This window comes from Salvia splendens, chromosome 16 (genome assembly GCF_004379255.2).
Source record: "Salvia splendens isolate huo1 chromosome 16, SspV2, whole genome shotgun sequence".
NCBI classification, from domain to species: Eukaryota; Viridiplantae; Streptophyta; class Magnoliopsida; order Lamiales; family Lamiaceae; genus Salvia; species Salvia splendens.
In genome coordinates this window covers 2,203,656-2,225,783 of record NC_056047.1, presented here as the reverse complement: position 1 = coordinate 2,225,783, position 22,128 = coordinate 2,203,656, and the positions used below count along the sequence as shown (strand labels likewise).

At 37.8% G+C, this 22,128-nt stretch overlaps 4 protein-coding genes and 1 pseudogene across 13 annotated transcripts; 4 read left to right on the top strand and 1 right to left on the bottom strand.

The window, feature by feature from the left end:
• Nucleotides 1–1,144: 1,144 nt before the first annotated feature.
• LOC121772029 lies at nucleotides 1,145–7,433 on the top strand (annotated as a pseudogene).
• Nucleotides 7,434–7,567: 134 nt separating this feature from the next.
• LOC121772026 lies at nucleotides 7,568–11,595 on the top strand. Of its 6 annotated transcripts, none has more exons than XM_042168948.1 (14): nucleotides 7,568–7,784; nucleotides 7,855–7,921; nucleotides 8,001–8,142; nucleotides 8,440–8,588; nucleotides 8,766–8,803; nucleotides 8,875–8,954; nucleotides 9,316–9,383; nucleotides 9,591–9,936; nucleotides 10,151–10,263; nucleotides 10,342–10,407; nucleotides 10,729–10,792; nucleotides 10,945–11,009; nucleotides 11,135–11,172; nucleotides 11,283–11,595. In XM_042168948.1, the coding sequence occupies exons 1-14, from the start codon at nucleotides 7,759–7,761 to the stop codon at nucleotides 11,467–11,469; spliced, it is 1,449 nt and encodes a 482-aa protein (XP_042024882.1). In that variant the 5' UTR covers nucleotides 7,568–7,758; the 3' UTR covers nucleotides 11,470–11,595. The 6 variants fall into 6 exon arrangements, with proteins under 6 accessions (XP_042024882.1, XP_042024881.1, XP_042024880.1 ...); XM_042168947.1 differs by having other exon boundaries at nucleotides 7,575–7,784; nucleotides 8,004–8,142; nucleotides 10,729–10,819; XM_042168946.1 differs by having other exon boundaries at nucleotides 7,579–7,784; nucleotides 10,729–10,819.
• Nucleotides 11,596–13,420: 1,825 nt separating this feature from the next.
• LOC121772731 lies at nucleotides 13,421–17,266 on the top strand. Of its 5 annotated transcripts, none has more exons than XM_042169938.1 (12): nucleotides 13,421–13,544; nucleotides 13,641–13,756; nucleotides 14,329–14,549; nucleotides 14,654–14,794; nucleotides 15,341–15,433; nucleotides 15,525–15,645; nucleotides 15,866–15,978; nucleotides 16,052–16,117; nucleotides 16,229–16,319; nucleotides 16,445–16,509; nucleotides 16,712–16,743; nucleotides 16,867–17,266. In XM_042169938.1, exons 2-12 carry the CDS (start codon nucleotides 13,654–13,656, stop codon nucleotides 17,027–17,029), a joined length of 1,209 nt encoding a protein of 402 aa, XP_042025872.1. In that variant the 5' UTR covers nucleotides 13,421–13,544; nucleotides 13,641–13,653; the 3' UTR covers nucleotides 17,030–17,266. The 5 variants fall into 5 exon arrangements, with proteins under 5 accessions (XP_042025872.1, XP_042025874.1, XP_042025875.1 ...); XM_042169940.1 differs by having other exon boundaries at nucleotides 16,627–16,743; nucleotides 16,867–17,066; XM_042169941.1 differs by lacking the exon at nucleotides 16,712–16,743 and having other exon boundaries at nucleotides 16,867–17,066.
• Nucleotides 17,267–18,892: 1,626 nt separating this feature from the next.
• On the top strand, nucleotides 18,893–20,295 carry LOC121770836 (aquaporin TIP2-1-like). The gene is made up of 3 exons (XM_042167612.1): nucleotides 18,893–19,070; nucleotides 19,331–19,581; nucleotides 19,752–20,295. The coding sequence occupies exons 1-3, from the start codon at nucleotides 18,944–18,946 to the stop codon at nucleotides 20,118–20,120; spliced, it is 747 nt and encodes a 248-aa protein (XP_042023546.1). The 5' UTR covers nucleotides 18,893–18,943; the 3' UTR covers nucleotides 20,121–20,295.
• A 217-nt stretch (nucleotides 20,296–20,512) lies between these two features.
• LOC121771226 (cytochrome c oxidase assembly protein cox19, mitochondrial-like) lies at nucleotides 20,513–21,801 on the bottom strand. Its single transcript, XM_042168000.1, has 4 exons — nucleotides 21,732–21,801; nucleotides 21,245–21,334; nucleotides 21,060–21,157; nucleotides 20,513–20,813 (listed from the first exon to the last, which is right to left on the bottom strand). Exons 1-4 carry the CDS (start codon nucleotides 21,735–21,737, stop codon nucleotides 20,732–20,734), a joined length of 276 nt encoding a protein of 91 aa, XP_042023934.1. The 5' UTR covers nucleotides 21,738–21,801; the 3' UTR covers nucleotides 20,513–20,731.
• Between the last annotated feature and the right edge of the window lie 327 nt (nucleotides 21,802–22,128).

Below are 22,128 nucleotides of genomic sequence, written 5' to 3'. Positions count from 1 at the left end.
CGGCGTGTCGCAACGCGTCGCGCGAGCGTTCCGTCGCGGAACGGAACGCGGGACGGTGGCGCGCCGCCTAGTAGATGCCCTTAATGGAGTATATTTTAGACCACGTCAGTACTCATTATTCATCTATTAAATAAATATACCTAATTTATCTCTTTCGGGCAAAATTCATGATGTGAAATATCTAATACTAATATCATTACATATTAATTGTAGAAATCAAAGAATTGGATAGTCAAAATCTTGAAAATTGTTTATATTTATTTTTAAGGATATTTAGTTTCTCATTTTCTTCATTATATCTCATTGTTTCTTAGTACTCCATCCGTCCCTGAAAATTTGTCACCTATTTCCATTTCTGTCCGTCCCTAAAAATTTATCACCTTTTACTCTTACTATTTTTGGTAGTTGACCATACATTCTACTAACTCATCCATACTCACATTTTATTATAAAACTAATATATAAAATTAGGACTCACATGCCATCAACTTTTTCAACCCACTTTCTACTACATTTCTTAAAACCCGTGCCGGATCAAATGGTGACGAATTATTAGGGACGGAGGGAGTACTAACAACAAACGAAATTATTTAGTTTTGTAGAGTATAATTCAATGTCGTTTTATTGCCTACAATACGATATCATTTGACTGAAGTTTGATAGTGTCACACTATGTTAGCACCATTATATTGGTCGTAAAATTAGAACAAATCAATAATTTATCACAAAATACATAACATTAATATTTCAGTAATATTTATATGCAAATGTTGAAGCTGATATGCGAAACTATAACTTGCGAAAATTTAAGAACGTAGAAGCAATTTTTTTTATTATACTACTCCATATCCTAGTAATTGAATCGGTTGAGAATATTTTTGCCTTCATATAGTAATATGGAGTAGTATTCTTTTGGACTTCCCAAACCTATTACTCCTAATTTTTATTAAATCAGTATCTTAAAAGAGGATCAATTAAAGAATACTATGGCGTCATTATTAAATCTACTTTTTGTGCTTGATTTTAGTGCCATAATTGTGTAGGATTGATCTTACCTATTGCTCTCCAATGCTGTAAATTAATTAAAACAGTATCTCACACAATTATTCAACCACCTTATTAACTTCACCTCTCTCCCTCTCGAGCTAGCAGCCGACAGATACAAACATAACATAACATAACACAACACATTCCCTATAAATGGAGACGGTTTCTTCAATTCATTTTCCGTCCAATCCCCATGAGAGGCCAAACCCTAAAATTCCCGCGCAGCGCCTCCTCAAAAGAGGCGCCGCGCTCCGACCCCACCCTCTCCCTCCCTCCCCGTCTCAGCTCCGCCTCCGCCACCGCCACCTCCCTCCACCACCACTCCCAGTCTTCCACCCCCCGCCTCTCCTTCACTGCCCCTAAGCTCGACGCCGACGTCGCATCCCACCGCTGCGTCTCCTCCGTGCTCAAAAAGGACGGCCAGATCCTCTGCATCGCCGCCGCCAACGGCCTCGTATACACCGGCTCGCAGGCCAACGCCGTCCGCGTATGGAAGATGCCGGACTTCACCGAGTGCGGCCGCCTCAAGACCAAAACATGCATGGTGGTAGCGCTGCAGGTCTCCAACGATAGAGTCTACGCCGCCTACGCCGATTGCAAATTAGGGTTTGGCGCCGCACGTGGGAAGGGGCTGTCAAACACGTGCGGATCGCTACCGTCCCCGCGGCTGGGAGTTTTCTCCGGGGATATATCGCCGGCCATGATAAGACGGTAACTTTTCCTTAACTAATTAATTTGGTTTTTAACTACTTCTGGTTAGTAGCTACCCATTAATTACTAAATGAATGTGACAAAATTATTTGAGGCGATCCAATGCATATGGATTCTTTTCAATGAATGAACACCATTAATAATTAAATTGAATATCACATTCATAGACGATTGTTATTATTGTAAAGAGAGCATTATTTAACTAATAAAATTCCTCAATTTTTAGCTCAAATAATTGATATACTCCACTTATCTGCAGTCAAAGCATCTAGGCCCAATTTCGTCGCTAGCATTCAATACCAGCGACGACATTTTGTACTCGGCGTCGCTAGACAAAACCGTCAAAGTCTGGAGAATCTCCGACTTCAAATGCATCGAGACGATCCAGGCCCACCTCGAGCCCATCAACGCCCTCGCTGCAGCAGACGGCGCGCTCTACACCGCCTCCGACGACGCCACCGTGAGGATGTGGCGCCGCAGCCTCTGCAGCGGGCCCCGCACCCACTCCCTCACGGTGACGCTTCCGACCAAGCACTCCCCCGCCAAGACCCTGGCCCTCGCGGCCGACGGGGGCGTGCTCTACGCCGGCTGCACCGACGGCTACGTGCACTACTGGCTGAAGGGGTATTTCTCCGGCCAGCTGCAGTACGGCGGGGTGCTGCCCGGGCACACACACGCCGTCATGTGCCTGGCCAGCGAGGGGACCTATGTGGTCACTGGGTCTGCAGACTCGACTAGTCGGGTCTGGGCCAGGGAGGCGGACGGGTCCTATTGGATTGAATAACTGAATTCATTGGATGAGTTTTGATACATTATACATGGGTATAAATAGGAGTTTAGACATAAATGTATCTAGGAACCATACATCATAATAAATGCTATTCTTATTTTCCAATACTCTTGGAACTCATGCATCTTCTTGGGACTTAATAATCTCTTTTCTCAACACTCCCCCTCAAGTTGGATAACGGGATTCCCGATATCCAACTTGCCAAGAGCCTCTGCAAAGTTTCTTGCTCCTACTGCCTTGGTCAGAATGTCTGCAAGTTGATCTCCAGATCGAACAAATGGGAACTCAACAATTCCCTCTTCAATTTTCTCTTTGATGAAATGTCTATCTATTTCAACATGCTTCGTCCGATCATGTTGGACAGGATTCTCTGCGATACTGATTGCGGCTTTATTATCACAGAAAATTTGACACGTCTTCTGTGATAAAAAACCTAGTTCGCCCAATAATCTCCTCAGCCATAGTACCTCAGTTAATCCATTTCTGATCCCTCTAAATTCTGCCTCTGCACTTGATAGCGCTACGACTTTTTGCTTCTTGCTCTTCCATGTAACAAGGTTCCCTCCAACAAATGTGAAGTACCCCGAAGTGGATCTTCTGTCAACTGGGTTTCCAGCCCAATCGGCGTCTGTATATCCATGGATTTCCAGATGCTCACTTCGTCTGAACATTATTCCATGATCAAAGGTACCTTTGAGATACCGAACAACTCTCAGTGCTGCTTCAAGGTGATCGCTTTGGGGTCGGTGCATAAATTGACTTATCACACTTACTGCATATGCTATGTCCGGTCTGGTGTGTGAAAGATAAATCAATTTTCCAACTAACCTTTGATACCTTTCTCTATCGGCTAGTTGAGCTCCTTCTGTGATTTGAAGTCCATGATTAACTGCAATTGGTGTGTCTGCAGGTTTACATTCCATCATACCAGTTTCTGCCAGAAGATCCAAAGTGTATTTTTTCTGATTTATGAAGATCCCTTCCTTTGATCTCAAGACCTCGACCCCGAGAAAGTACTTAAGTGCCCCTAGATCTTTCATCTCAAATTCAGTGGCCAAGTTCTTCTTGAGCTCCTCTATCTCCTTAGGGTCATCTCCAGTAATAATCATGTCATCGACATAGATTATCAAACATGTAATTTTATCCCCTTTTTTCTTCATGAAGAGAGTGTGATCTGCATTGCTCTGTTGATAATCATACTTCTTCATAGCCTCTGTGAATCTCCCAAACCATGCTCTGGGCGACTGTTTTAAGCCATACAGGGTTTTCTTCAATTGACAGACTTCCCCATCTTTGAAGTCTTCTTCGAAACCTGGAGGGGCCTCCATGTAAACTTCTTTCTTCAGTTCACCATGTAAGAAAGCATTAGTTACATCAAACTGGTGAAGAGGCCAGTCTTTGCTTGCTGCAATAGAGAGTAATACTCGGACAGTATTCATCTTTGCCACTGGTGAGAATGTCTCAGAGTAATCCACTCCATATGTCTGGGTATACCCTTTAGCCACAAGGCGAGCCTTATATCTCTCGATGGACCCGTCTGGTCTTCGTTTGATAGTAAAAACCCATCTGCAACCTACAGTCCGTTTCCCCTTTGGAAGTTGACACTTTTTCCATGTTTTATTCCTCTCCAGGGCTTTTAGCTCTACCATCATTGCATCCCTCCAATGCTTGATTTTTAATGCTTCCTTTACTGTTTGTGGAATTTCCTCTTCATAGAGGGCAGCTTCAAATGCCCTGGCCAGTTTGGTTAAGTTTGCTCTTGCCATACTTCCCACTGGATATTTTGACCTTCTGCTCGTTCTTTCAGGTGAGTACCGTTTGGGTGGAATTCCACGAGTACTTCGGATAGGTCGAATGTACTGTCCGGTGTCTTCATCTATAATCTCTCTCTGTTCTTCTTCTGTAGCAACAGTGCTAATATTAACAGAGTTCTCAAGGTTGGTTACCTCAGATATCGGAACGGGTACTGTTGGGGTGTCACCTAGCTCCATAGGTTGTGGTGTGTTCGTGGCATGCTCGGCGACAGATGTAGCTGGCTCTGGTAGTCCTTCGGTAGAGTAGTGATTATTTGGCATAGGCAGCCAACTTATCGAGTCAATTGTATTTATTTCCTTCTCCCCCTGACTTGGAAGTTGGGTGGCGTAAAAGAATTCAGTTTCTAAGAAAGTGCAGTTCATTGTGGTGATAACTTGGCGGGTTTTTGGATTATAGCACCTATAGCCTTTTTGATGAGCCCCATACCCAATGAAAACACACTTATCTGCACAGGGTGAGAATTTATTACGCTCATGTTTGGGGATATGGACAAAGACCGAACAACCGAAGATGCGAGGTTCGAGGGACAAGGTAGGAGGTATTTTAGACATGGTGGATAATTTTTGGAGAGGGTTTTTAAGGTCGAGAATTTTGGTGGGAAGTCGATTGAGGAGATATACAGATGTGGCTACGGCTTCAGGCCAGAAAAAATTTGGGACTTTGGAATCTAGGATAAGGGCTCGGGTTATATTTAGGATTGTACGATTTTTCCTCTCAGCTACCCCATTTTGTTCCGGAGTATAGGCACATGATGTTTGATGGATAAGACCTTTTTCAGCACAAAACTCTCTCATTTTAGTGTTGACATACTCTCCCCCATTATCGGATCTAAGGACCTTGATTTTGGTTTGAAATTGGGTAAGAATCATAGAATAAAAATCAGAGAATTTTGAAAAAACATCAGATTTATTTCTAAGAAAATATACCCAAGTCATGCGAGTGCAATCATCAATAAAAAGAACGAAATATCGAAATCCATTTCCCCCAACTATTGGCGAAGGACCCCAAACATCAGAGTGTATTAAAGAAAAAACCGAATCAACCCTAGTATTACTTGATTTAAAAGATTGTCTGTGACTTTTTGCCAAAACACATGTCTGACATTCAAAAGTGAAGCTTTTAGGAGAATTTGGAAATAAAATATTTAAATAACTCAAGGACGGATGTCCTAACCGCCTATGCCATAACCACATTTCTCGTTCCGTAGGTCTGTGAGCCAACATCCCTCTGCCAGTTTGAGCTACCTCGTCCACATAGTATAACCCATGGTATTCAGTGCCACGCCCAATCGTCATCCCCGTCCGAATATCCTGTAGAAAACAACAATCCGGTTGCATTAGGAGTCTGCAGTTGAGTTCTCGTGTTACATGGGAGACAGACATCAATTTTTGTGATAACGTGGGAACATAAAGACAATTAGCAATTTTCAATGTTGGAGATATTTGAATAGTCCCTGCCCCTTCAACCGGAACAAGATCCCCTCCCGCTGTCTCGATATATATTCTTTTTGACTTTGATAATTCCCCAAAATCAGCCCTATCGTATGACATAGTATCCGTTGCTCCACAATCAAATATCCACCCCCTTTCATCCCTAATATCTGATTTTTTTACTTTACAAGCCACTGAAATATCGAAATCATTATTTAGGACTGAAAAACGATTCCTACATTCTATATGGGGTGTTTTTGGAATATCAGCATGCATAAAGGGCATGTTTTGCAATTTTGGGGTGACTTGGGGTTCTTTTCCTAACAAACCACTTTTCTTGGGGTGCAAATTGAGAGAGTGAGAAAAAGCAAGGGTTTGAGGCAAAGCCCCAAACCCTTTACCTTCAATTGAGCGTGTATACGACGCCTTAGCAGCTTCTTCCTCTTTTCCGCTTCCTCCACCAGATCCCCACCAGCTGCCCGCCGCTGAGCTCCCAATCGGACGGCTGCCATCGTTCCCAGCGCCGGCGGCCACTTGGTTGCCCGCTAGGAAAAAGCTCTCGTCTGCTCCTTCTCGCCCGACGGCGATTCTTCCCTTGCCGGTGTTGTTCTTGTTTGATTTGTGACCATCTTCCCACCATTCCGGGAAGCCGACGAGTTTGAAGCACGTCTCCTTGGTGTGCTTGGTCATCCCACAATGTGTGCAATAGAGTTTTGATTTGTCAACTCCCTTTCGATTGTTGGAGTTCCCTCGCGGTGGTAGCGCCGATGAGCTGTGGGGAGGCGACTGGATTCCTCGGAATTGGAGTTGTGGTGGTGGTTGTCTCGCACCGAACCCGCCGCCTATTCCCGAATCTAGGGTTTGGGTGGCTGGTTTCCAAATCCCCTCCCTGGATTCTTCTTGTTTTACTCTTCCGAATGCATCCTCTGCGGTTGGTTCGGGATTCTCTTTTAGGAGCTCCCTCCGGAGCCCATCGTGTGGAAAAATCTGAGTTCCAAAGAACTACTTTTGAATTGGCTCACGGATCGATTTTTTCTTCTGCTCTTGATACCATATTGGATTGAATAACTGAATTCATTGGATGAGTTTTGATACATTATACATGGGTATAAATAGGAGTTTAGACATAAATGTATCTAGGAACCATACATCATAATAAATGCTATTCTTATTTTCCAATACTCTTGGAACTCATGCATCTTCTTGGGACTTAATAATCTCTTTTCTCAACAGGTCCCACTCGTGCGTCGCGGTGCTGCAGGGGCACCGCGGGCCCGTGAGGTGCGTCGCCGCCTTCCCTGACCGTCACTCTGACGAGACAGGGGAGGAGGGATGCACCGTGTGCACGGGGAGCCTAGACGGCGTGCTCAAGGTGTGGCGGGTTAGGAATTCCGCTGCACGAATTCATGATTCGGCGACAAATGCTCGTGATTATTTTGAATTAACTTAATTAAGCTTGGCTATTAGGTTAGCTAATTTTATTTGAATTTAATTAGGTATACTTCTTGTTTATTTTTTTTGGGTTTGATTTAGATTGTATATACGGTTAGAGTGGCCTGTGGTTGTTGATATAATGTTGTGCTTCGTTTCTCGACGCACTTCGTTTCAGCCTAAAATAAAAACGAGAGAAAATACTACTACTAAAAGAAAAAGAGAATGACGAGCTGAACCTAATAAATGGAAATATTCCAACTCAATACACATTATTAAAGTGTTTCATTAGTCTGTAACAAATCAATTCCAGGTAAAATTTTCTGTCAACAGTATAGAAACAAATCAATTTTGAGCAATCAAATAGTACTCACCTTCTTCTTGTATGAATACTCCACATTATACTGTGCCTCAATAGGCCCAGCATAAATCAGATGACAAAATGGGCTTTTATAAGCCCAATAGTGAGCTTGATTAATTAATTCATTCCGAAAGGATATTTACCGCCGCCGACGCCGCGCCGGTAGTCGAGAAATGATAGCTTCTAGGTCTCTGATGAGGTAATATAATTAACTAATCATTCATGATCTTATCTGATTTTATATTTTGATAAATATTATGCTACGGCAGACTGAACTTTCTAATTCGTGAAACTTCAAACACTACTGCAAAATCGAAGCCCTTGCTGAATTTCCGGGTTTGAAATTGCGGCATTATCTTTGAATTCATTGCATTATCTTAATATTAGTAATTCACTATGTGGAAATATGTGACAGAAGCCTAAGTTTTGGCATGGTTTTAGCTGTGAGTTGAATATGGATACAAGAAGTGGTAGGGGAAATGTGAATGATCGGAAAAATCGACAAAATGTCAGCCAAGCATGGAGACAAGTGTTTACTCAGCCTGATCGCTCCGAGGGTAATATTTTTGTGGCTTTTGCTTTTTTTCTATTTCGATAATTTATTTCTTAAATAAAGTAGTTATTTGCGGTTACAGAATTGAATTGTAGCTTGATCGGAATGATTCTAGTATATTGTATCTCTACGTGTGTACCATAGATGATGTATGGGAATCTGAAATCTGTACGTGTATTGTTATCGATTCGAGTAAATATTCAGTTGAAGGGGACTGTTTTTGGAAGGTTACTTCATACTTGATTCTCTTAAATGTGTTGATTATGTAGTGGAGGATGTGAAAATTTCCATATGCTTTCAGATGATGGTGAGAAGGTGATGGCACAAAATCGAGGGGAAGAGGTGTGTCATATCACTTCTTCGACTGTCTCAATAGCTGAAGGTGGAAAGAGTGATAAATCACTGGATGAAAACTCAACATCTGCTAAGAAACATTCACTATCTATGGATGTGAGGACTTTCATTTTTTATTTGAGAGTACAGTTATTTGTCTTGTTATCTATCTGTTATACGAGGTATTTCATTAATCCTTTTCTTAATCCTCTGTGTATTTAACCTGGTGTATCCTTTGGTCCTCTATTGGGTATTCTGTTTCAGGCTTTCAGCTGATCTTCTGTATTTTTGCAGATAGGAGCATCCTTAATGCGGTTCATCAAAGGGAAGGGGTAGGGCACTGCACGTTGAGGCTTGTATCAATAATAACATAGTAATTATTTTTATTTTACAATCTGGACAGGGGAGACACTCAGAAGAAAATTGAGGTCGAGACTGGAGTTAAAGTTATGTTTCCATCATCTAGAAAAGAAGATTCAATTCGTGAGTCTATTGTTTCTGAATGTTTTGCTCATTTCTGTTTCAAAGTTTATCAGAAGAATCTCTGCCAAAGAATATAATGAGCTTTGTCTAGTGCTCTAAGTTCAGTTTCATGTTTGTATTCCCTTTTTAATCATCATATCCTTATCTTCCGTTTTCTGATTGCTGTCTTGTTTTCTTTCGACCTCTATATCCTAGCTTTTCATACCTCAATAACTGAATTTTTATTAAAAGATTTTCTATTTCAAGACTTGATTCTTGATTCACCATTATATTTTAGTGATCAATTAGTGCGAATGATGTACGGAATAGCTAACCCTGTCTTATCCCCTTCATTTGATGTCTGATTAGTGTACCATTGCAGTCCTTGAAGGCAACTCCGCTGAAAGTATTACTCAAGCATCTGAGATGATACAAGCTATTATTGACAAGGTTGATTGGCTCAACTTCTCATCAAGCATAAATCATCTGCTAGTTAGTTCATTATTTCCAAAAATATGGGTGCTTTTTTTAAAATTTGGGTAATTGATGAGGTTTTGAGATAAATCAAACACTATGTTCATGTCCTGGATGGAGTTGAACTTTTGCATTAACATTTAGCTAAGTAGCTTACTAACAGGTGTTTTTTTTCTTCAACAGGCTGTTAATAGTCGAGAACTTGACTATTCTCACTTTGTCTCACTTCCTTTGGCTATTTATCCTGGACTACTTGACAAACTTGTCAATTTTCAAGAAACTATACTTGGAAAAACAGCTAATGATAAAGATAAAAATACGGACAACGAAAATCATTCTACAGCTCCAAAGGTTTCTGCTGAATTGGAAGCAAACAAAAACGACACCCAACACCCAACTGAAACACCTTTAGTTGCTGAAGTCAAAGCTGTTGGTGCTGATACACATGTCAGAGTAAATATAACGAACATTCCTCTTGTCAGTTACCCTGCCAAAGAGTCAAAGGCTACCAGTTCTTCTAAAATGATAGGTAAAAGTGATTATTTGATCTGTTCATTGAGAATTATTAACTCTTAGCACCCTCCCCATATAAAAAGAGAAGCAAGAGGTTGGAGCTTGGTTTAATTCTATTTTTTTCATTCTGTGGTGGGATTTATCGAATCTACATTAGCCTACTTTGAATGCTTCAATAGTTTCGACCTGTATGTCTTCTTCCACATTATCAGATCATCTTTTACATGCAGACTCAGGAATCGAGAAGTCCATATTTATTAAACCAACAACCTTTCACCTAACTGTTCTCATGCTGAAGTTATGGAATAAGGAGCGGGTTAAATCAGCTACAGAGGTTTTGCAGGTGAAATTTTTCTAACCAACTGGTTTGACTTTGACCCACAGTTTCGTATGTCACAAGTGTTCTTTTTCTGCCTTCTAGAGCGTCTCATCAAAAGTAATGGATGCCTTAGAGAACCGGCCACTTTCGATTAGACTTAAGGGACTGGTAAGGTATCATCTTCATTAGAACTTATTATGTTATGTATGGACTATGGACCATTGTTTTATAGATCTCATATCTCTGAAACCATATGTAGGATGTGCCTCATGAGCAATATTGAGTTCATCGAAAGCATAATATACAGCTTTGTATCAGTGGTGGCTGTATCCTTGCATTATAATGTTTTTTGCCCAAACTACGGATGCATATAAATGAACTCAATCACAAACACATTTGTTTGTTTTTGACTATATTTTAAATATCCTTTTTAGAGTAGTCACTGTGGTCTGGTTTCTCCATTAATTTTTGATTCCATATATCTTGCAGGACTGCATGAGAGGCTCTAAGGCCAAGGCGTTTGTTCTTTATGCACCTGTAGAAGAAATTGGTGGTGAGGGACGACTTTTGCGTGCTTGCAGTATCCATATCATCTGTTTCTCGTCTTACTTGGACTCAAAATATTCACCTCTTTAGTGACTTTTTATTATGTTTAGACTTTAGATTACTTGATTAATTGTTTTTGGCTTTCCTGAGCGTTCTTAGAAGTCATCACCGATGCATTTGTTGATGCTGGCTTGGTTGTTGGGAATGATGCCGGACAGCCGAAGGTACCTTTATCTTTGATACTTCAACACATTTTCACAGTACTTTAATTACTCTTTCTGCATATATGTTACTATCATTCAAGTACATAATTTTCATTGTTCACCTATAATCTTCTCCTTTGATGCAGTTGCATGCCACCCTTATGAATGCGCGGCACAGGAAAAGGTGCAACTTCTGTATTTATGTCCTCTATTACATTCTTCGTGTCATACTGCAAGCATATGGGTTGAATCTTTGACATCTGTTTTACTTTGATCCTTTTCTTTGGCTCTCAGGAAGACGAGAAGTGCAAGGGTGGACCCGTTTGATGCAAGAGGCATTTTTGATCTGTATGGTAACGAGGAATGGGGCGAGTATTGTATAAGCGAAGCTCATCTTTCTCAAAGGTTTGCATTCGATGAGAATGGCTACTACCATTGCTGTGCTTCAATTCCTTTCCCAGAAAACGTGCAAAAAGATTGATCCATTCACCTTTGAGATTTTACTGTTACCATGAAAATTGACCATAGTTTGTACTGCAACATTATCTGCTTGAATTTCCAGTTATTCACCTCTTGAATAAATATGTAGCCTGATATCCCTATACAATTTGCTGCTATGTGTCTGTAGCGATATTTCATAGCAATCATAAGACCACGAAATGTCGTCTTTATATACTCCCCTCCGTCCATAAAAAATAGTCCTATTTGTCGACGGCATGAGTTTTGATAAGAAATAGATAAAATAAGAGAGAAGGGGAAAAATAGTCAAGTAAAGAGAGATTGATGGAAAAAGTGGGTAAAATACGAGAAAAACTTTCCATATTGATTATTTTTTGTGAGCGGAGGGTGTAATATATTTAGACATTATTTCATGATATAACTTTGGATATTTTTTCGCATCTCACTATTATTTTGTCTACAGAATCAAGCGGCACCTAAATATACTAATTCTTATCTAGTTTATTAAGGTGGTGTTAGGTATACTAGATAAAATAGAATCAAGATATATTATAGGATTAAGTTGTGAGATTATTTGTGGGAGAGGGTTTGACTACTATAACTAATTATCACATTATTATCCATCTAGGGGTGTTTGGTTTGTAAGATTGTATCCGAGATTAAATTTGTTGTGTATTTGGTCCATGAGATTCAATATCACAACTCAATCCTAGATGGATAATCATGGGATAATTAGTCATAGTTAACCCCTTATGACTAAAATAATCTCACAACGCAATCCTAGATTATATCTTGGGTATTATTTAATCTTGGAATCCGAACACCACCCTAGTATTAAGTTGTTGGATTCAATCCCATGAATCAAATACACTACATATTTAATCACTTGATACAATCTTGCAAATCGAACAACCCCTAAATCTTATGAATATTATTTAATTTGGTAGATGAGGTTGGTACTTAATCTCGAGATAATAACATCTAAAATTAGTCTTAGTTTATGAATTTCGAGGCTTTTGTCATTTTATATTTGGACAAAATTAATCTCAAGTAAAATATTTAGCTCAATTCACTCTACGATAAGGTTGAAACAAGTTCGTCATAAGCAACCAAAAGCCTTGTACTTTATGTTATTTTTATGACTAAAGTCTAAATTTGGTCCTTTACATTTGCACTAAAAAACTTTTTAGTTATTTACATTAAATATGTTACCTTTTAGTTCCAAACAATTTATTTTGGTCCAAAGTTAACATTTTCCGTTAAACTTAACGGTCAAACATGATTTGACCAAATAAGTGACTTAATTATGGATCTAATTAGCCAGATTAACTTAATGAATTTGATATTAAAATTTATAATTTTTTTACCTATATTAAAAATTAACTTACAAATTTATAATATATTTTACTTATAATAAAAATTAAATTTGTTAATATTTTATAAAATTTGAATTCTATTTTATTTTTAATATAGGTAAACAAATATTTTATAAATTTTAATAATTTTTATTATGTGTATTAAAATATTTTATGAATATTAGTAATATATTTTGATACATGTAAAAAAATATTTTACAAATTTTAAAATTAAATTAGTTAAGTTAATTGATTGATTAGATTTATAATTAAGTTACTTATTTAGTCAAATCACGTTTGACCATTGAATTTTAACCGAAAATGTTAATTTTGGATCATAACATATTATTTAAAATAAAAAAATAACAAACTTAATATAAAAGATAAATTTTTTTAAAAAGTAAATGTAAATGATCAAATTTAAATTTTAGTCTATATTTAACGACGATGATGGTCCCATCAGTAATCTGATGGCAAAATTATGACCTTGATTAATTATTTTATTCCAAAAAAGGAAAGAAAGTGGAGTATATATTTACCGCTGCCGCCGGTAGTTGGGAAATGATAGCTTGTTAAGAAATTAAGGTAAACTAAAAATTAATTAATCATATCCTATGATCTTATTCGATTTTATATTTAGAAAAATATTCTATTTTAATATTCTATCAGACTGAAATTCTAGTTCGTTACACTGGAAGTCTGTAAACACTTCGCAAAATCGAAGCCCTTGCTGGAATTCCAGGTTCGGTAATTGGGGCTTAATCATGAATTAATTGCATTATCTTACTATTAGTGATTTACTTTGTGAAAAATGTGATAAATTTTGGCATTGTTTTAGCTGTGAGTTGAATATGGATGCTAGAAGCGGTAGTGAAAATGTGAATGATCGGAGAAATCGACAAATTGTCAGGCAAACTTATAGAGCAGTGCATACTCAGCCTGATCGCCCTGAGGGTAATATTTTTGTTGCTTTTGCTTTTGCTTTTTTTTTTTTCTGTTTCGATTATTTGTTTTCATCAAATAAAAGTAGTTATTCTCCGTTATAGAATTGAATTGTAGCTTGATCGGAATGATTTTAGTATATTGTATCTGTATGTGTGTGTAGCGTAGATCAGGGACGGACCCAGAAATTTTATATACCTGGGGCAAAAATATAGATAAAGGTATTTTAAGGATTTGAGAAGGGGCATATATAAAAGTATTTCAAAAAAATGTACAAATAATGCTCAAAATAGCACAAATGAATTTTTTTTGAGGAGGGGCATTTGCCCCTTGTGGAACAAATGTACATCCGTCCCTGGCGTAGATGATGCATGACGATCTGAATTCTGTACGAATATTCTTATCGATTTGAGTAAGTAATCAATTGAAGTGGACTGTTTTTGGAATGGATACTTGATTCTCAATGTGTTGATTATTTGGTGGAGGATGTGAGAATTTTCACATGCTTTCACATTCACTAAATAATGAAAGCTCTCCGAAGGTTGGATTATCTGCATTTGATCCATCACGTTTTTCATCCGAAGGTCAGGATAGGGGTAGCTTCTTGAACGAGTTAGCAGAGGGTACATCATGTCCTGAAGTGCAAGAGGTGCCAACCTCTCTTGCCCGGACCAGTAGCTCTGCATCATCATCCGCTTCTGATCGCGGAGGAGGTACTTCAACTTCTGCTGGCCGCGAACTGTCTCCTAGTCCATCTGTTGCTTCGCTGTCATCAGAGAAGTCAACACTTAATCCACATGCCAAGGTGAACTACATGATTGGAAATTTTGATTATATTTCGTGTTATTATGTCCATTGTGCCTGATTTGTCTTTTGCTAACTCTCCTGCTCGTCTTCGTATTGTTTCAGGAGTTTAAATTGAGTGCAAATGCTAAGAGCTTCACCCCGTTTCAGACACCTAGGCCGTCTTTCTCTATTGCAGATAATTCTGTATACTATCCACGTATGGCTACTGCGACACATATGCATGGCATGCCATCTAGTGTCGGGGTGAGTGCACACATCTCTATTGCTACTGCCTTTTATCCTTTTTAGATGGTCTAGAATATTTCTATGAATCGAGCTTACCTTAGCTGCCAAACACATGTATAATAACTAGTGGATGCTACTTCTTTTCATTCAATATTTATCAGCCCTTCAGTTGCATGTCGCTCAACAGCAAGAAGTTATATTATCTACCATAATGTCAAACTTAGAAGGAGATTGCATAAACTAAAGAAACTCTGTATCGAAAGATTCAATAACTGCAAGACTTTTGAGATAATAAGGATGGCTTTTGAGTGCTTTAAGAATGTATTTTAGGAGAAGAAATAGAAAATGAGCTTATTGGTCAATGTATGTTTATGTATGTTTTCATTATAAAAGAAATTGGGAAGAAATATCTATGGGTACAGGACTACCAGTTATAGCCTTAGTATCTTCGGTTTACACAGACCGAAACCACTTTTTCTTTGTCATCTTGATCATCATACGCCTGCACTTTCTTATTAAATTTAACTCATACTGATCCATTTTGGGCTTATTATGATTGTATAGGCTGGACCTTCATTTGCTGCACAGCCGCCAGTTATGCATAATACACCAGCTGCGCCAATGCTACAACAAATTTACAATCCAAGTGGACCCCAGGTTCGTCCTATTTTGCTCTACTAGGATTCTGCCACAATTTTGTATTGACGTTACGGTAAGTAGCTAACATGTGTTTTTTTTTCTTCAACAGGCGGTTAATAGTCGACAACCTAAATTTACCCACTTCGTATCACTTCCTTTGGCTATTTATCCTGAACTACTTAAGAAACTTGTCGATTTTAAAATTGCAGTACTTGGAGAGGCAGCTGCAGGTCAAATGATTATTTTATCTGTTGATTGAGAATTATTAACTCCTAGCACCCTCCCCGTATAAAAAGAGAGAAGAAAAGGGTTGGAGCTTGGTTTAATTCAATACTACTTGTTTGCCTTTTGAGGTGGAAATTATCGAAACTAATGAGCCTACTCAGAATGCTTCAATTGTTTCGTCCTGTATGTCTTCTTCCACATTATCAGATCATCTTTTACATGCAGACTCTGGAATTGAGAAGTCCATATTTGCTATACTAGAATCCATTCACCTAACTGTTCTCATGCTGGAGTTATCGAATGAGGAGCAGTTTAAAACAGCTACAGAGGCTATGCAGGTGAAATCTTTCTAACCAACTGATTTGACCCACTGTTTTGTATATTCACAGTGTGTTTTTTCTGCCTCTTAAGAGTGCCTCATCAAAAGTAATGGATGCTTTAGAAAACCGGCCACTTTTTATCAAACTTAAGGGACTGGTAAGGTTTCATCTTCATTAAACCTTCAATTCAATCACAAACACATTTGTTGGTTGGTGACTCACTGTTGTCTGGTTTCTCAATTAAATTTTGATTCCATATACATTGCAGGAATGCTTTAGAGACTTTGAGGACAAGCCATATCTTGTTTACGCTCCTGTAGAAGTAATTGGTGGCAAGGAACGACTTTTGTGTGCTTACGGTATCCATATCATCTGTTTCTTGTCTTACTTAGACTCCAAATATTCACCACTTTAGTGACGTTTTATTATGTTTAGACATCAGATTACTTGATTGATTGTTTTTGGCTTTTCTGAACGTTCTTAGATGTCATCAACGATGCGTTTGTTCGTGCTGGCTTGGCCGTTGGGTATGATAGGAAAAATCTGAAGGTACCTTTCTTTATCTTTGATACTTCAACACTTTAATTGTACTTCAGTAAATGTATTTTGAAGCATCTCCATTCTATCTTGTTGTAAAATGTTCATTTTTTCCCCTCCTCCCAAAAGCAACACAACACCTATACTCCTGGATTAGTAAAAACTACTCATCCAAGTACATATTGTTCATCTACAATCTTCTCCTTTGATGCAGTTGCATGTCACCCTTATGAGCACACGTTTCAGGTGCAACTTCTGTATTTATATCCGTTATTACATTCTTCGTGTCTGGCAAACATATGGTTGAATCTTCGACATACTGAGAGTTGACTTGACCCTGTTACTTTGATCCTTTTCTTTGGCTCCTAGGACAACGATGAAGGAGAAACCGTTTGATGCAAGAGCCATTTTTAAACGGTATGGTAACGAGGAATGGGGCGAGTATCGTATAAGCGAAGCTCATCTATCTAAAAGGGGTGAATTCATGAGGAATGGCTACTACCTCTGCTGTGCTTCACTTCCTTTCCCCTAAAACATGCAAAAAGAATGATCCATTCACCTTTGAGATTTTACTGTTACCAAGAAAATTTACCCTAGTTTGTACTGCAACTTATCTGCTTGTATTTCCAGTAAAATTCACCTTTTGAATAAATATGTAGCCTGATATCTCTATAATTTGCTCTGCCTGTAGCAATATTTCATGGCAATTGTAAGACCACGAAATTGTAGTGATGAGAAAAAAAGTGTAAGATACACAGTGATTTTTGTACTCCCTCCGTCTCGGCTAAGATGACATATTTCTTGGCAGACATGAGATTTTAGAAGTTATTGATTAATATATTTAATTGGAGAGAAAAGATGTGGGTGTAAGGGTTAAAATAGAGAGAAAGAAAGATGCATTCTTTAATGAGTGAAAAAAGTGGTTAGGTGTATTAATTAGAGAGAGAGTATTTCCAAAAAAGGAAATTGTCATCTTAATTGGGATAAACTAAAAAGGAAAACGTGTCATCTTAAGTGGAACAGAGGTGTGATCAATTGCTAACTTACTAACTCATCAATGTTGTATATTAAAATTTTTACTACAAAGATATTAATATGTCAACATAAATTCAGTTGACATACTTATGTCTTTGGTTGACGTTGATATTATAATCTCAACACAAAGACATAATATGTTAGTATTTAAATTTGTGTTGACATTTTTAATATACTGAGTTGATGAGTGAGCAATTTAAGAAAAGTTAGCAATGGATTTAGGTGTGATCAATTGATCAATGTGTGATCAATTGCTAACTTACTAACTCATCAATGGATCGCGCGTAACAATATTTGTAGTCCTTACGTTAAATTAGTTTATTAGTATTATAATTATAATTTGTCACAATTATTTTTACAGACCATTTTGACATCGTGATTAGTTAGAGCCGTCAACAATCATTTCTCTCATTTTCTTCTAAACAAATCATTATCTTTTTCATAATTATGCTATGCATAATGCACCGCATATCATTTGGATATCGAAATGTCGTTTTTATTTATCATGATATTCCAATTCCATGGACTAATTTTTAAAGAATAATATATAACTTTGTTTTGTTGAAAAGAAAAAGTGATTATGAAATTATAACTCATACCTTATCTCCATTTAATAGTAGCATTTCTTAATTCGGACCATACACCTCACTTAAATACCGTAATCCACACACATTTATTTTGCTAACAAAAAAGCATAGGTTTGTTTTGCTGGTCGGCGCACTATGTGGCCCAAAGTAGGTCGTAGCACCAATTTCCCCTTTTATTCATTTATTTTAGCTCAATTGGAAAAGGTTAAGTTGAATAAAAAATTAAAGCATGAAGTATTTTAGCTAATATATTTAGACCTTTTTCATGATTTTAACTTGTAAGAGTCGAAAATGCTTAAAGTTTTGTTTTGAAATTGCTTTAATTATGGGATTTGAATTGTGAAATATGTGGCGGAGAATGCTCAAGTGTCTGTGATCCTTAAACCAAGTGATGGAGACTATTCATTTTTTACTATCTTTAATATAATTACAAATGACAACTATTAATAAATGAAATATCCTAATTCAATTCAATGAGAATATTGCTGTTAAATCGTGAGATACTGCAACTAAATTACATGATGAAGTACAATACAATATAAAAATTGACCAAGTTATAGTCACACTTATGATATCGCTTAATCATGTCACCAAAACTAATTAGTATGTGATCCAGACAACTACTCACTCATCATCAAACTGAATTAAAATTTATAATTATTTATCAAAAATTCAATTCAGACACTCAAAATAAACAACACTGTGGAATTCTTAGTCTATAAATGTGGCATAGAAAGTGTCTTTTGCACCTAAAAAAACATTCCATTATTTCATTCTCTCTTCACTCTTTCTTTTCCTTCTCATTCTTCTTCAAAGGAAAAAAAATGCCGGGAATCGCTTTCGGCCGATTCGATGACTCGTTCAGCTTCGCCTCAATTAAGGCGTACGTCGCTGAGTTCATCTCCACCATGCTCTTCGTCTTCGCGGGTGTCGGTTCCGCCATTGCTTTCAGTTAGTTTTATAACACCTACATTTTCTCTCTCGATATATGCATATGCATGGTTTTGGTTATTTGAATGACTCAATTAAACCCTAAAATTAGGGGTGGACACAAAATTTATTTATTCCGTATTCAAAATTTAAGAAAATAATTTAATATGATATATTTTGTATAATAATTTATACAAAAAAATTGAATATTTAAATTCGTGTCTAGAATCATGCATGTAGGATTCCGATTCTGATTTGGTGATTTGACGTGATTTAAACAGACAGCGTGACTTCGGGCGCCGCTCTCGACCCGCCGGGGCTGGTGGCGATCGCGATCGCGCACGCATTCGCTCTCTTCGTCGCAGTTTCGGTCGGAGCCAACATCTCCGGCGGCCACGTCAACCCCGCCGTCACCTTTGGATTGGCCGTCGGCGGCCATATCACCGTCCTCACCGGAATATTCTATTGGATCGCTCAGCTCTTGGGCTCAATTATCGCCTGTTTTGTGCTCTCCATCGTTACCGGCGGTTATGTAAGTTTAATTTCACTAAGTAATTCATTTTATAACCCTAGATCACATAATTTGAAATTCCAATTTTGCCCTTGTTCCATGTGATTTCAGTTTTGGACCCTCCAAATGTAGGCTAGATTTTGATTGGACAACTAACACATTTTGTAATCCAAATTTGAAAAATGGTGCAGGCGATCCCGACTCACGGATTGGGTGTTGGAGTCGCAGTCTTCCAGGGACTCGTGATGGAGATAATCATTACATTTGCATTGGTGTACACTGTGTACGCGACTGCGGTTGATCCCAAGAAGGGCTCAGTGGGCACAGTCGCACCAATTGCGATTGGGTTCATTGTGGGGGCCAACATTTTGGCAGCGGGCCCGTTCTCAGGTGGATCCATGAACCCGGCCAGGTCCTTCGGCCCAGCTGTGGCGAGCGGTGACTATGATGGGAATTGGATCTACTGGATCGGGCCACTCATCGGTGGTGGCCTAGCCGGGATGGTTTACAACAATGTGTTCATGCACGATGATCATGCACCACTTTCTAGCGACTTCTAAGTATGTAAATTTGTGGAGTGATTTCCGATTTGTTTGAGAACCAATTTGCACAATCCCTTTGTAATAAAAGGAAAGGGGACTCATTTTCCTTTTGTTTTTCTACTTGTTGAATTGGTTTAAATGTCGAAAATCCTTTTTTTTTAAATTGATATGTTAATTGCTTTAATTTGTGGAATGATTCCATGGATTTCTTTTCTATGATCATCATACACTCAAAAATCTCATGATTCCCTTTTTTGCACTTCAGTTATTTTATTTTCTCATACTTTTTTTCAATCACAATTTGGGCAAAATGCATATTTTAGAGATAAAAAATGAAAACGATGTATAGAATTAGTTATCTGAGAATTCTATAAATCACAAAATCCAAAGACAAAAGAAAGAAAACGATGTATAGAATTAGTTACTTGAACTAAAACAAAGTGAATGTCTTCTTCATCAAATTAATGTTAAATGGACAATCCTTACATATCCTCGTATAACCTATTTCACACCAAAATCATATCTAAAATCAACAATATACTCAAATACGGATGGCCTTTAACATTTACTCGATGTGCTTCGAGTCCAATGTAGATGGAAGGCGCCGACTTTCAGAATGTGCACTTCATTTATCCATCCGGAGAGGTAGCTTGCAATTCATCTCCTTTCTGGAATCCAAGCTCTGACATATCTTGCTTTGCCATCAAATTCCTGCAGAATGTATGTATCCAAAAATCAAGATTGCTAAACAATGATCTCTAAATCCTAATATCAGTGTGGTTTAAACTAGGATACCATAACCATGAATGGCATCTCAAAAGCTTACAAAACTAGCAGAAACAAGACTTCATATTACTCTTTTTAGAGCAACTTGATTGGTCTAACAAGAAGCTACTTCCAGACACACAAGCAAGCACAACGAGATACGGATACATCGCCTAGTGATGACACACTTACTTCTCCATACGACACTCGAGATACTTCTTGGAGAAGTGTCTGCATTTTTCAGATTTATGGCCCTCAAACTTGAGACAGTTGATATACTCTTTCTTTTCCTACACCAATCAACCTCAAACCATAGTTAACAAAGCTTCTTCAAATGAATCAAGCCTAAAACAGCTTAGATAATTCTACACATGTACCAGATCACATAAATGCATATGATCCAAAGGAAAAACACCCTTTTTCTGGTGGCACTGGTCTTGCTCCTCTGTTTCCACCAAATGCTCCTCCTACAAAAACAAACATCGATAATCGATAATGCCATCACTTCGCCATCGAAAAGCTGCCTTTTTTTCAGAGCATCAACATTTCCCAATTGATTTCATCCGTATCTAATTATGAAACTGATGAAATAACATAACAATCTATTCAAGTTTCAGTTTTTTTTTTTTTTTGGATTGGATCAACCTAGAAATCATCCTAACTACCAAAAGGGAATCATCATAAATCATAATTCATAACAATAACAATTTAACAAGAAAGGAAAAAATCATCCTTTTGCTAGTTCCACATTGACAATAGACAATTCTTTTGAGGTCTATACAATGTTAGGGTAACAACTTTTGTTCTAACATTAACAGAAAATTTTACAATTTCAGATAAACCCTAATGTGAATCATCAATTACCTGCATTCATTTGTTAAAATCTCGATTGTTTCTTAGGTGAAGAATCTTCGTCGATAAGCCCTCTTTCTGTACTCGTTCAATTTGGTTGAACCACTGGAATTGAATGAGGTAAGTATCTTTGTCATCACTAAGCCCAACAAATCTGTTGTTGAATATAAGCCCAATTACTATACAAGGCCCAATATATGGAAATCGATGATAATCCTGGAAAATAAAGATTATTTTTGGTACTATATAATTTAGGTTTTATCCATGAATGATAACCTAAAAGAAAAAGTTCTTAGTTTCATAAAACATTAGTTCCAACACCATAATGATGTATGTTAATCAAAGAGCAACGCGAATACAATCATATTGATATTGTTGGTAAAGTTTATAAGCATTATATTTGAGGCAT